Source organism: Henckelia pumila, unplaced genomic scaffold (genome assembly GCF_033568475.1).
Source record: "Henckelia pumila isolate YLH828 unplaced genomic scaffold, ASM3356847v2 CTG_525:::fragment_3, whole genome shotgun sequence".
Classification (NCBI taxonomy): domain Eukaryota; kingdom Viridiplantae; phylum Streptophyta; class Magnoliopsida; order Lamiales; family Gesneriaceae; genus Henckelia; species Henckelia pumila.
The window spans coordinates 434912-450258 of NW_027331857.1; the positions used below are offsets into that span (position 1 = coordinate 434912).

Here is a 15347-nt window from a genome sequence, read left to right on the forward strand (position 1 = left end):
CATAAAAATAACATGAAATAATGCACACAAAATGTACTTATCAGCTATCTCGGTCAGTACTTACGTACCTCTAACACTGCAGGCAAATCCTAGCACCACTGGTCTAGATCTCACGCCTACTAGTCCACACTAAGGTGTCTACAATCCAAATACCCATGCATCATTAAATAAGCTCTAAAAGCTTTAACTAAGATATTCCATACTTCAAAATATATTTAGGAAGCCAAAGTTATACCTGCGTCCGTCGTCAGCCCTTTGCTGCCGCTTGCCTCAAAACTAGGCCACAGCTCCGCTACGACGCTTGAATCGCTATGCCACTTTCGGATTCCCCATAGGACGCCTAGAACTCTCTAGATCTGAGTTAGAAGGCCTAGGAATCGAGAGAGAAGAGAGGGGAGGTGCGAGTGAAAATGAAACTCGACACTCCTATTTTTAGATGGCGATCGGAACCTCCGATTCTCGATCGGAACCTTCGATCCCGTCATCGGAACTTTCGATGTCCCATCAACACGTAAGCAATGACGTCACTTTGCTGAGCTCATGCCTGACTTCATGATCGGATCTTCCGAACACCAATCGGAGCTTCCGGTTCCTACTTCGGAGCTTCTGATCCGATCGGAGCTTAAATGTTCATTTCGTGTTGATTAATCCCTTAATTACCTTAGTGGGTTACGGGTCACTACAATTACGAAAATATTAGATATTATTTTGATAGCACTAAAAAAAGAGGGATTATTTCGAAATTTTGACAAACAAAAAAAACCCAAATGAGTTCTGCACCACTGTAATAAAACAAATTGAAGATTACATCGGAAGGCGGCGGTCGATAGTCAAACGTCAACAAAATCAACCCATTTCTTTTTCTTTTTCACCTTTCACAACCTTGAGAAATCCTTGGCCTTCGTTTTATTCACATTCGCGTTTCGTTCAAGCCCTACACAAATATACAGTTCTAGAAGAGAAAAGTAATCAAAATCCAATCTTGAAACTTCTATTACTTTGAATATAAATTCATATGTTATCTTTTCAATCCTGAAACTTCTAAAAGTTGGTTCTCGATCAAGGTACCCCCTACTGAACTGTTACATGTTCTAATTCTTTTCTTCATTTCCTTCCAAGATTTTTTTTTTCCGGGGAATAATATTCCAAGAAAAAAAAGGAGATACCTAAGCCGTGTAATACGTTTTTAGCCATTTTCAGCATGAACTCTCTTTGTGGATCTTTAAGCGGTTGGGCTTTGCTATGTTTTACCGGGAAAATCAAATCGAGCTTGATTCTTTTCATAATTTTTTTGCACAAAAATCCCAGAAAGAATATAATTTATTCTTTGTATGGTTGTGAATTTTGTCACTTTGGTGATCTTTAAGCAAATGGGCTCTGCTAAAATTAACAAAAAAATTGTTGATGATTGATAACCATTTGGAATGATATATTTTTATCATGGTTTTTGAGGGTTATTGAAACTTGTATCTTTTATTTATTTATTTATTATTATTATTTATTTGATAGCAGGGTACTAATTTGTTTGTAGGATAGAGATGTCATCAATTTTATCTTAATTTCTTTTGGAGGAGTAAATTTCTGATTAGATTCTTATGTTTTACGGTTTCATAAGTTTTCCATTTATGTATTTGTTTACAGTATTTTTATAATGGCAAGGAAGATGCTTATTGATGGGGAGCTGGATAAGACCAGTGAAGAGGAGATTCATTATGATTTTGATTTGTTTGTGATTGGGGCAGGAAGTGGTGGCGTCCGTGCCTCACGATTTTCGGCTCAACATGGGGCTAAGGTAGGAGTGTTGACTAATGTTGTTTTATAGATATATGATCTTGTTCATTAATGTAATGTCGAAGTATCTGAAACTACAAATGCCTGGTCAGTGGGTCCTGTGATCCAAATATTTAAGTTGAATGTATGAACTAGCTAATCCTGTCGAGGATTTTTGCTTTTGCACCATAAAAATCTCTTATTTTATCTAGATTGTGAGTGGTAAATTTGAGAGTTAGTTCTAGTTTTTCATTGATTTTGCTTTGGCTGCCAGCCAGCAACGATTAATGGAACTTTTGACTGCTAAGGATGGGGGATTTATATAAGTTAAGCTATGCATCTCCCATAATTTATCTCATTGTAACTGTATTATGTCTTTTCACGTAAAATCTCTAATAATGTTTTTGGTAGTCTAAGTCTTCCATGAAATAAGTTCTTGCACTCTTGCTATAAAAGTTTGAGTGAAATTATTTTATGTCATCAGGTGGGGATATGCGAGCTTCCGTTTCATCCCGTCAGTTCTGAAGTTGTTGGAGGAGTTGGTGGAACGTAAGTCTGGAAATTTTGGCTTTACATTATGATTATTTGCTTGACATTTCTCATTGTTAATTTGTCTGCATTAGGTGTAGTTTCATTTCCTAGATTGTGTCTAAGTACTTTCCTTGAAAACTGTGTTCAACGGTATATCTCAACTTCCTCGAGCCCCAGGATGGTCTATCATTGTCACAGTTGGAACATTTATGACCAGTCTCTCATTATCTTTCTTTAGTATTCACATCATCTTTCATATGGATGATGGAAAGAATATTTTGTTGCAATGGATGACCCGTGGTGATATTGGTGTAAGCTATAAAGCTTTTTCTTGATAGATCTTTGCAAGTACCAACATTGTTAAGCTCATTTTGTTAATATTGTTTTCATAATTAAAATTTATCAACTATCGACAGTAAAAATGTTTGCTTTTCAAAGTTTACTGTTTTGGTAGTGGTGCTGGAATAAGTTTTCCCATATAACAGCAACAATGGAATTATTAGATTGTGATGAAGCTGAGAAAATAATGTTATTTACGTTTCAGGTGTGTAATCCGTGGTTGCGTTCCTAAAAAGATTTTGGTCTATGGTGCTTCCTTTGGGCCTGAACTGGAGGTAAGAATGTGACTTGATTATGCATAGAGATGATAATGGGTTGCTGTGAACTTTTTTCTATTATTCTCTGTGCTCATACATCACAATGTTCGTTTACAAACTGATGAGCCTTGAGTGATGACATAAAAAATAAGTTCATGTATTTTTTTAAAAAAAATTGAAAGTTAAGAAAATATCATTTTTTATCCCATAAATATGGGGAAGTTTCTATAAATATAGTAAATCAATCATGTATTTAGTTCTTAATTAGATTCAATGTTCAACCCCTTTAACTTCTTTCTTTCGAGCACCTTCAAAGCATATCAGACGCTAAAAATCATTTGTATTTTTTTCACTTGGCCAGTCACTAAATATGACTCGAATCGAGAACTTTAGTTTTGAGAAACCAATTGGTATCCAGTGGACTAATTGGTTGGACATAATTTGATCGACTTGCATTGTTTTGCAGGATGCGAGGAATTATGGGTGGGAAGTAAACGAGAGAGTTGACTTCAACTGGAAAAAACTTTTGCATAAGAAGGTTATTCACATTGTTCTTTACACTCATTAGGACTTCATACTCACAGCTCTTAATGTCCTATGCAATCATTTCTTAATATGATTTTACAGCCTATGAATTGTGTACTAATGTAGTGAATATTGGACAAAGTGCGATAGAGTTTTTGTTGAACTGGATTTTGACTTCTGTCAATTTATAACAATAGTTAAATCCTATAAAATTGTGCAAATAAAATTGTGGATCATTCAAACAATATTTCATTTAGCAGGGATTAGAATTGGGATCTTGTGATCTTGATTCAGTAATACCCATTTATTGTGCCTTGTTATCTCATTTAAATTCTAACATGCAGACGGAGGAAATAGTTAGATTAAATGGAATCTATAAGCGGTTACTTGCGAACGCGGGAGTCAAATTATTTGAAGGTGAGGGAAAAGTTGTTGGTCCGAATGATGTTGAAGTGATTCAATTGGATAGCACCAAAATAAGGTATTCAGCAAAGCACATCCTGATTGCCACTGGAAGTCGTGCTCAGCGTCCAGACATTCCAGGGCAGGTATGCCTGCATTTTTGCAAAGTTGGACTGTTACCTGTGTATCAGTTATTCGGTTTCAACTTTAATATATGCACCAGTTCTTTGTCCTTTCATTTATGATAACTTGCATATAAAATTTTAGTACACTTGGCAACCATATGACTGTACAAGTTTTGTCATTTGTCCAAATCTCAGTTTTTGGGTATTTTTCTCTTGGTTATGCTATTGCAAAATGATGCATCTTGTATATATATGTGGTGCATTTAGGAACTGGCAATAACCTCCGACGAAGCATTAAGCTTGGAAGAGTTACCTAAACGAGCAATTGTTCTTGGGGGAGGGTATTCTTTCTTCTTCATGCTTTGTATTGTTAATCCATTTTGCAAGCATAGAATTTCAAGTGACTTGTACTTTTGTTTAAAATAGGTACATTGCTGTTGAGTTTGCTTCAATCTGGCGAGGGATGGGTGCAACTGTGGATTTGTGTTTCAGAAAGGAACTTCCTTTAAGGTTATAAAACTCCCATGGTTTTCTTCTTTAATTTTTCTAGCTTTCTATTGTAGATAAATACATTTTGTGGTTTCTATTTACATGCATAGATTTTATAGACTACAAATTGATGATATGTAAAACATTAGAACATGGGCCATAAACGCTGTAATGGATTCATTATGTCTCACTTGATCCTTCTATTAACTTTTCTTACAGAGGTTTTGATGATGAGATGCGAGCAGTGGTTGCAAGAAATCTTGAAGGCAGGGGTATTAACTTGCATCCTAGGACATCTTTAACTGAGGTTCTCCCTTTATATGCATATGTTTTTATGTGTATAAATAGCAGACAGATTATAAAGGAATTATTTTGCAATGATAATTTTTTTTTTGTATGTTCCATCTAAGTCCATTCTTTTTTGTTCGTCCTCACAACATATTATTTTTCTTTAAACATTTGCCACAATGATTTGGGTGATGCAGCTGGTGAAGACAGAAAATGGAATAAAAGTTCGCACTGACCATGGTGAAGAGTTGATTGCAGATGTGGTGCTCCTTGCGACTGGTAATTTCTTGCAAATTCCTATCAATAAGTGCTAGGTGTAATATATTTTTGTTTCATTTAAACCAGAATATTTATTGTTTAATTTTATGGGCTTCATGCCAAAGATGGCATTGTTGTTGTTAAGGAACAATGTTGTCTCTTCTGCGGGATTATGCACAAAAGTTTACAGTTATCCTTAATTCTCCCCTTTGATATTACAACAAACTTGACTACTTGTTCATGAATAAGTTGCTGATGCAATATGCCTTATTTTTAGATTTTTCCCATATTTCATCGCAGTTCATTTTTATGTGCTTGAGACAGGAATTTTGCAAGTTTAGTTTGCTCGTTTGTTATTTCAAAAAAGTTAAAAGGTAGTTTTCGTTATTACAATCAGATGTGTGACACGTCCATTTTATATCTATCTATCTATACTATATATTAAGGAAGAGTCCCTCATTAAATTAATTTGTCAGGAAGAGTCCTTTAGAAAATTCTCTTTCGTGTATGAATATCTTGTTTTGTCTAGTTTTTGCGATATTGATCACTTTTGTTCTGTGTTGAGATTTTTTTACTTTTTAAATATCTCTCCATGTATCATATTAGTTTATGTTCTATTAGTTTGTCGAATTTTTGGTCGTGTCTACATATAGTTCCTTCACTTTTATGTCTCTTGGTGAGAGTTTGATGGTGATTGCCTTTGATTAATTACAGGAAGGGCCCCTAATACGAAGAGACTGAATCTGGAATCCGTTGGTGTTGAGCTTGATGAAAAGACTGGAGCCGTGAAGGTTGGTTGGGATCTGTCAAGTTTTCTTGTGTTTTCTTTCACGATTTAGTATAAGAATAAAGAGTTGGTGAACTTTATGTGATGAAATGGTTAGAACTCAAATTTCTGATGTATTGTTTTAGTCTGAGTTGTACTGGAAATCATAGTGAGCATATTTTTGATATGATCCATCAATCCATGAACTTGGCGTGTTGTAAGTCGAGTCCATGCAGTTTTTACTGAGGCTTTCCATTTGTCCCCCTATTATCTTTATACTTTATTCGATATTTCCTTTTACTTGACGTTCTGATATTGTTGATTGCATGAATATACATGTTTTTATTTGAGGTTTTGGGATTTTTTTTTTAAAAGACTTTTTGTTTACTACTTTAATTTTACTTGCCCTCTACAATCCCAGGTTGATGCATACTCTCGTACCAACATACCTAGCATATGGGCCATCGGTGATGTTACAAACCGAATGAACCTCACCCCTGTTGCCTTAATGGAAGGAACCTGCTTCGCTGTATGCTTTTGCTGAATTGTTAATACTCTGATTTTTTTTCAACAAATGAGCTTGGATAGGAATGATTTATAGTCTACAATATCATTCTCTCGACTCTCTTTAAATGTAATATTTAGTTATTTTTTGTTTTGCCTACTGTTACTTCCAGAAAACTGTGTTTGATGGGAAGCCTACTAAACCTGATCATAACGTTGTTCCTTGTGCTGTGTTCTGGTACTGCCATCTTTCCTTGGCCAATGCCTTAATTTCATTCGTTATTTTTAATCCTTATTATTTTTCGGTATCTTAGATTCCGCCTTTAAATTTTGTTGTGACCCGTCTATTTCTGATTTTATTCTTGAAGATATATTAATGATAGCATCATTTGCGTCCATTCCATCATAATTGATTGTTGTCGTGCCGCTTGTTTCATGAAACACCGTGGATAATACATTGTGCATATTTATTTGTTTAGCTATTCAAGCTTGCATTTATGTTTCTTCACAGCATACCACCTCTATCAGTTGTTGGTCTAAGTGAGGAGCAGGCAATAGAGCAAGCAAATGGTGATGTTTTGGTTTTCACATCAACATTTAACCCCATGAAGAACACCGTGTCTGGGTATGTTTCTTTTAAGTTGGCATTTTTGTGTTAAAGAATGATTCAATACTCCACTAAAGTAACTTGTCTCCTGAATGGCCCTCTGATTCATCTTGTTGGTCATGTAATTTTCAAGTAGTATAGATCTAATGAAGAAAGAATGCCAAATTGACTTATGATTACGTTGTTTGGCTGAGTACCTGCATCCACTATATAATACCTCTCCATTAATATTGTTGACAGACCATATCAAAGAAACATGAACAAACAAAGAACATTCTATTGACTGTATTAATAATAATTCTTTTCTCTATGAAATAACGTTACAAGGTGCCTCATTATATACACAACAAGCAAGCCTAAATTTAATGACAGAATATTAGCTATCCTAAAATAACTCAACACATAAGGTAAAAATATTTCCTAATAATTCTGTACAAATAATATATTTACTTCCATTTCTCAACACTCCCACTCAAGTTGGTGCAAAGATATTCAACATGCCCAACTTGCTCGTGAAATCTTCAAACTTAGGTTGAAAGTGACCTTTAGTCCATCAGCAATCTGCTGATCAGTAGGAACAAAAGGCATACATATCACACCACTTTCCAACTTCTCCTTGATGAAATGACGGTCAATCTCAATATGTTTAGTTCTATCGTGTTGGACTGGATTATTTGCAATATTGATGGCTGATTTGTTATCGCAGAACAGTTTCATTGGAACTTGTACTTCTAACTTTAGTTCTTCAAGAACTCTTTTAAGCCAAAGTAGTTCACATACCCCATTTGCCATAGCCCTCAGTTCAGCTTCAGCACTACTTCTTGCCACAACATTTTGTTTTTTGCTTCTCCAAGTGACCAAGTTTCCCCAAAAGAAAGTACAATATGCTGAAGTTGACCTTCTATCCACCGTTGATCCTGCCCAATCAGCATCTGTAAAACACTCTATGCTCTTTTGACTACACTTTTTGAACAATAAACCTTTTCCAGGAGTACTCTTCAAGTATCTCAAGATCTTGTAGACCGCCTCCAAGTGCTCCTCATAAGGTGAGTGCATGAATTGACTCACCATGCTCACAGCAAATCCAATATCGGGTCGTGTGTGAGAAAGATAGATTAATTTTCCTACAAGTCTTTGATATTTCCCTTACTCCACTGGAGTTCCTTCAGTCACATTTCCCAATTTCAAGTTCGGGTCTATAGGAGTATCACTGGGTCTGCAGCCGGTCATCCCAGTTTCTTCAAGTAAATCTAGGATATACTTCCTCTGTGAAACATAAATTCCTTTTCTCGATCTGGCAACTTCCATTCCCAGGAAATAACGCAAAGGACCCAATTCCTTGACCTCAAATTCTGATGCAAGGCATTTCTTTAGTCTGGTTATTTCAATGTCATCATTTCCTGTTAAGATTATGTCATCGACATACACGATCAGAACTGCCACCTTTCCATCACTGGTATGCTTCACAAACATTGTGTGATCTGATTGTCCTTGGGTGTAGCCATGTTTCTTGACTGATCTGGAGAATTTTTCAAACCATGCCCTTGGCGACTGTTTTAGTCCATAGAGGGACTTTTTTAACTTGCATATTCTTCCTCCAAATTGATCTTCAAAGCCAGGTGGAGCATCCATATATACTTCCTCTTCCAACTCTCCATTGAGAAAAGCATTTTTTACATCCAACTGGTGCAGCGGCCAATCTAGATTCACAGCGGCAGAGAGTAAAATTCTGATTGTATTCAATTTAGCTACAGGAGCAAAAGTTTCCTGATAATCAATTCCATATGTTTGCGTAAATCCTTTGGCAACAAGCCTGGCTTTATACCGCTCCAATGACCCATCAGAGTTAAGTTTCACATTGAACACCCATTTACAACCCACTGTTTGCTTTCCTTTCGGTAAAGGCATTAGCTCCAAGGTTGCATTCTTTTTTAACGCTGTCATCTCCTCAAGCACAGCCTCCTTCCAATGTGGAACAGATAGAGCCTCCTGTACACAATGCAACTGAGAGATAAAGTTGGAATAGGATTTAGAGATATTCTGGTATGACATATGGTTAGACAAAGGATGTTGGGTACATGCTCTAGTACCTTTTCTAAGTGCGATGGGAATATCCAGGGTGACAGGGGGCTCAATGCTATTATGAGATAGATCAGAGTTCTTACCTGGATCAGGAGAGACTAAGGCATCAGATTCTTTCCTCGGTTCAGACTCATGGTCGTGTGGAATCATGGGGCCTTCTTTCTTCCTTTGAGGTTGTCTTCTCGCATGGACATAGTCAAACATTTTCCCAGTTTCATTTTTTTGATGAGTGGACCCTAACTCTGGTGCTGGTGGGTCTAGACGTGTACATCAACAAGGCTAGGACTCATGTGTACATCAACAAGGCTAGGAAACGAATCTTCAAGTAGATTCTCCCCCTGAAGAGGAGTAAAATAGGCTTGTGACTCAAAGAATGTGACATCCAATGTCACAAAGAACTTTTTTGTTCGAGGATCAAAACATTTATATCCACTCTTTGTAGGGGAGTATCCTACAAAAACACATTTTAGTGCCCTAGGATCCAATTTATCTCGATCATGCAGATGAACAAAGGCTACACATCCAAATACCCGAAGCTGTAAATCAGAAGCTAAATGTGACGTGGGAAAGCAATCTTTAAACATTGATAATGGGGTTTTATAATTGAGGATTCTAGATGGCATTCGATTAATTAAATAGGTAGTAGTAAGAATAGCCTCTACCCATAAGTACTTGGGTACTCCAGTAGTGAACATGAGAGACCTAGCCACTTCTAGGAGGTGCCTATTTTTTCTTTCTGCTATACCATTTTGTTGGGGAGTTCGGACACATGAACTTTGATGAATTATCCCATTTTCATGAAAAAATGCCCCTAGAAGTTGATTAAAGTACTCTTTCCCATTATCACTTCGAAATACTTTGATATTTTTCTGAAATTGTATTTGAACCATAGTATAAAATATTTTAAAAACTCGTTCAGCTTCTGCCTTTTCAGAGAGTAAGTAAACCCATGTCATTCGTGTATGATCGTCAATAAATGTGAGAAACCATTTTTTTCCAGAAACTGCATGAGTTTTAAATGGTCCCCAAACATCACTATGAACAAGAGAAAAAGGTGTAGATGCTTGATATGATCGTGCTGGAAAAGTGGTACGATGATGTTTGGCATACTGACACACTTCACATTGAAATTCAGAAAAGCTTTTATTCTTAAATAAAGCTGGAAACACATGTTTTAAATATGGCAAGTTTGGATGGCCTAGTCTACGATGTAACAACATGATATTATCAGTACTTGAACTTGGTTCCATGCTAGATTGTTGTGCTTGTCCATGCGAGTCAGACTTCTCAAAGTAGTAAAGTCCCCCTTTCTCCCTAGCACTGCCAATCATCATCCCCGAGTCCGAATCCTGAAATTCACATGAATTTTGAGAAAATTTAGCACAACAATTAAGTTCTCGAGTTAACTGACTAATCGACAATAAATTACAAGACAGATTGGGGACATGAAAAACATTGTGAAGATTCAAGGTTTCGGAAATAGTGATTGACCCTTTTCCAGCTATTGGGGATAAAGAGCCATCGGCTATTCTTATTTTTTTGTTTCCTGCACATGGGGTGTAAGAGAAAAACAGCCTAGATGAACCTGTCATGTGATCAGTAGCCCCGGAATCTATAATCCATGGATTCTCGGATAAAATGCATGTAGAAAAGGCTATATGTTGAAGCATATTACCTTGTTGAGCTAGGGAACTAGAGGGTGGCACTGAGGTGGATTTAGAAAACTGTGTAGATTGGAAAAGTTTATACAATTGGTCTAGCTGTTCCTTACTGAAAGAAGGTGTCCCTGCGGTGGCAGCAACTTCATCCTCGGTTCCAGATTGGTTGGCTCTTGACTCACGACCCTTTGACTTGGGAAATTTTGGCTTCCAATTTGGTGGTTTACCATGCAAATCCCAACAAATTTCCTTTGTATGGTTTGGTTTGCCACAGTATTCACACCTGATTCCCTCTCCTTTTTGGCCTGGTCGAAGCTGCTGGTTGCCAGGGAACCTGCTAGTATTTTTGGACACCAAGGCAGAAACTTCAGTTGCAGGAAAAGTCTTGTTGTTTAACATGACCCTGCGTCTGCCCTCTTCTCTCCTTACTTCAGCAAATACTTCACTAAGTGATGGCAAAGGCTTCTTCCCCAGAATTCTGCCACGAACATCATCTAGTTCTCGATTTAGTCCAGCAAGAAAAACATATACTGGATCGTTCTCCATGCGCTTCTGGTATTTAACGCTGTCATTCTTGCATTCCCAAGTATCTTCATAACACAAATCTAACTCTTGCCATAGAGTTCTGCGGTTCTTTTGTATCTCCCGTCAGATATCCCAGCCTTCCTTTATCATCGATAACTAATTTTATGGACTGTGCTCATTCTAGAAAATTTTTTCCATTCAATTTATGAATGGTAAGATGGACCAATGAGTTTTCAAGCCCATTAGGGTTTACTGCATACTTCTCTTGTATTTTTGGGCCCATAACCTGGTTAGCGTCTTCCGAGCCCTTCTCTTCCCCCTTCCAGACATTTTCGCGTCTTCTTAGGCCTGCAGGTGCTTCGGATTTGATGCCCAGGTGTGATCGCCTCTTCACAAGGTACGCACAACTTTGATTTTTTCCCTAAAAGGATTGTTTCTTCACCAGGTCCACGTTGTCAAAGCCTTACGGCTCTGATACCATGTTGACAGACCATATTAAAGAAACATGAATAAACAAAGAACATTCTATTGACTGTATTAATAATAATTCTTTTCTCTATGAAATAACGTTACAAGGTGCCTCATTATATACACAACAAGCAAGCCTAAATTTAATGACAGAATATTAGCTATCCTAAAATAACTTAACACATAAGGTAAAAATATTTCCTAATAATTCTGTACAAATAATATATTTACTTCCATTTCTCAACAAATATGTTATTTTTAAGAATACAATCATCACCTATTCATCGTTTAGATAAATAAGATAGGAAATCTTTCCTGCAACTAAACTACAATTAATTTTTATTAAAATATTGCATAATAATATTAATAATATAAAATCTGATTCCATATTGTATTTTTTACTTTTAACAGTTGATTTTATCTAAATCATAGCTGTGATATCTCTTATTTTCATTCAAGAGCATCAAACGTATCCAACTATTTATTGATGTTTGGTGGTGAAAACCGGAGTTGAAATCATTCAGCTCTTAGGTTTAGAATCGGCTTATCTTTGTATTTAAAATAATTGCATAAATATGACAATGGTGTCTGGCTCTTTCATCGTGTAGACGGCAAGAGAAGACAATTATGAAGCTTGTTGTGGATGCTGAGACTGATAAAGTTCTTGGAGCATCCATGTGTGGCCCGGATGCCCCTGAAATCATACAGGTATCCAAATCATGTTTAAGATTAAAACCTTCTCGTCATTTTCTGTTAGCAAATCATATATTTTATGGTCTTTCTAGTGCTTTTTGTGTGTGTCTTCTAGTAAATTGGCCATGGATGAGAGACTTCAGTTCTTTTAATTCTCGAAACAGGCACATATAAAGTTTTCCTGAGGTTCCCTTGTTTGTGTTCGTTGATGTAATATCTCAAACCTAAGCAAGATCAAACAAGGAAAAATATGGGAAAGTTTCCCTTCTGTCTCAACCATATGGGTCATCAGTCATCACTTCCATCACAGTAATCCTAAACTATTTACTGTCAGCTTCATTATCTTTCACATCAAGTTAATTTTGTTTCCTGTTTCCTCTACTTTTTTCGACTTGCACGAGCAATTTTAAACATCCCGTCCTAATTCCTTTTCATTCACCACCATATATATTAGAGAATCCTTCCGTTGATCCTCAATGTTGCCCTTACAATAATGTACATGTTTGACATCACTGTAATCTTTTGGTGTTGCGTTACAGGGAATTGCTATCGCAATCAAATGCGGAGCTACCAAAGAACAATTTGACAGTACCGTGAGTTTCACCAACTTAACAGAAATCATTGTTTTTTTGCTAGTTTTTCTGTTCTTCGATATAGATAACTTTCTATGTTTATTTTCCAAAACACAAGTAAAAAATAACCTATGACTATCAGGATAATCATAAGCGTCATCGGTTAAGTACTTTACGATGCATGTCCTGCATTTGTAGTTTTCAAGTTGAAATAGTTCAAGTAACCAATATGTTGCTTGAGAGCCAAATATCGATTTTATTGGTTCGGTCAAGCAGCAAGTACTCTAGTTGGTATGTGGAGTCCAGTTATCAAAATACGACACGCAAACATCCGATCCAATCGAAATGTAGTCGTATGGTTGCTATGCCATTTCTGTCGCTCGCTGCTGTTGATACAGATGCTCATAATTCTATTCTGGATTCTTGAATGCGTCTCTTCATCTCATATACGTCAATAACTTGATCTAAATGTTTAGGTTGGCATACATCCATCTGCTGCAGAAGAATTCGTGACCATGCGTTCAGTGACCAGACAGGTATCTGCTGGTAAACCAAAGACAAACCTCTAGACTTGGACATTTTATAAGTAAACAAAGCCAACGGACATGAATTTTTCACACAGAAAAGGAATGGAAAAGATACATTTGGTGCATTTGATTCGAAATACCATTGTCATTTTATTTTATTTTATTTTATTTTATTTTAGCTTGATTGATGTTATAAAGAACTTGCACAGAAACATGATTGCCACGCAAACTGGCAACCACAGTTGGTTTGATTGTTATGAATAAGAAACACTTGTTTGTAGGATTGGTTTTACGCTATGTAGCATGGGTACTCCAAAAAAAAAAAAATTGGAGTATCAGGTACGGGTATCCGCTTATCGGATACGGCAAATCCCGTGTCGTTGACCTTTTTGAAGTTTGACCAGTTGGGTACAGCATGGGTACGGCAAGGGTACGGCTTCCGGGTACGGCAAGGGCTAAATTGCAAAAAATTAAAAGTTTTAAGGGTTCAATTGAAAAATTAGAAATGTATGAGGACTACTTAATAAATGTATTAATATGAATTGGGCTTAAAAGCCCTAAGTCATTGATTTTTGCTTCGGTTCGTCAGTTCTCCTCTCTCTGCTTTTCATCGTCTATCATCACCAACACCACTCCTTGGACTTGAAGTTTTCTGCTCGACGCCGCACGCAGCCTTGCAGATTTTTTTTAATACTGAATTTATATATATATATATATATATATATATATATATATATAATATTTTTTTAATCCTAGTCGTATCCTAGCCGTATCGTGTCTTATATTTTCAAAATTTCTCGTATTGCCGTACCCAAATCGTATCCGATCCGATACTCGTACCCGTATCCACGCAACATAGGTTTTACGTTGTTTTGCCTTCGAGTTAGTGTTATGTTGGTACTTTAAAGTTTAATGTGTCTGAACCGCTTTGAAATCGGGATCGTCTTTGATAATCTTTGTTCGGTTTTTTTACTGAGAAGCGAGAAGTGATCATATTTGGAAAAATAAGTTTTTTGGTCCAGTAATTTTACCTTATTTGTGTTTTGATCCATTAACTTTTTCGATGTGGGTTTTGGTAAACTAACTTTGCATTTTAAGTGTTTTTTGGTCCAACTGCATACGTGTCAGTTTTTTATTGGTCCATGTCATCATTTTGGACCAATCAGAAATTGACACGTATGCAGTCGTACCAAAAATACTGAAAATGCAAAGTTAATGTACCAAAACCCATATCGAAAAAGTTAATGGACCAAAACTAAAACATGAACAAGTTAATGGATCAAAAAACTTAGAGTTTATTTTTCAGGATACAAAGATTAAAACATTTTTTAACTAAGATGAAATGAGATCACAATTTATACTGTATCAGTAACCTATAGTCTATGGATACGTTTGGTAATTTGCATTGATATACTTCAAATTTTGTTTTTCTATAGCCCACCCAAAAATGATCTATGATGGCTACATATGAACCACACTGATCATGAATGGCTAACGAGTGATGACTCGGTCAAAGCGGCTCACGCTTGGTTTTGACTGGGTTCGAGTATCTCAAACTCCTTATTGATTCGAGCTTATGCTTTACTTTTCTCAGCTGGAGAGTGGAGTAAGTTTTTTGTCTTTATCGATTATATATTTTCAAAATAACTTTATTAAAAAAAAAAGATATTATATTTGAAAATAAACAGCAAGTCGACCATTATCGAGTCAGTAATTAAGTCCAAAAGGTGACAACGACAATTCCATGTCATGATATTTTTTTCCTCTTTATATATCTATCTATATATATATATATATATATATAAAAATTTTAAAGGTATTTTTTGTTAGATATTAATAATAATTGTGATTGAACCACATATCACAATAGCCAGAAATTCATGTCGAATTAAAAAAAATTAATAATTGAATCAATTGATTGATTTAACGTCATAGTTATGAATTTTTCAAGACAACATAGA

At 36.1% G+C, this 15347-nt stretch overlaps 1 protein-coding gene across 2 annotated transcripts; it reads left to right on the plus strand.

The window, feature by feature from the left end:
* The first annotated feature begins 858 nt into the window (after positions 1–858).
* LOC140873364 (glutathione reductase, chloroplastic) lies at positions 859–13666 on the plus strand. 2 transcript variants are annotated; one of them, XM_073276468.1, is made up of 17 exons: positions 865–1064; positions 1642–1792; positions 2255–2319; positions 2846–2915; positions 3364–3435; positions 3767–3970; positions 4217–4290; positions 4376–4459; positions 4658–4745; positions 4924–5005; positions 5699–5775; positions 6172–6279; positions 6428–6492; positions 6766–6879; positions 12203–12302; positions 12827–12880; positions 13336–13666. In XM_073276468.1, the coding sequence occupies exons 2-17, from the start codon at positions 1652–1654 to the stop codon at positions 13426–13428; spliced, it is 1491 nt and encodes a 496-aa protein (XP_073132569.1). In that variant the 5' UTR covers positions 865–1064; positions 1642–1651; the 3' UTR covers positions 13429–13666. The 2 variants fall into 2 exon arrangements, with proteins under 2 accessions (XP_073132570.1, XP_073132569.1); XM_073276469.1 differs by lacking the exons at positions 12203–12302; positions 12827–12880; positions 13336–13666 and adding an exon at positions 11473–11554 and having other exon boundaries at positions 859–1064.
* The last annotated feature ends 1681 nt before the right edge of the window (positions 13667–15347 follow it).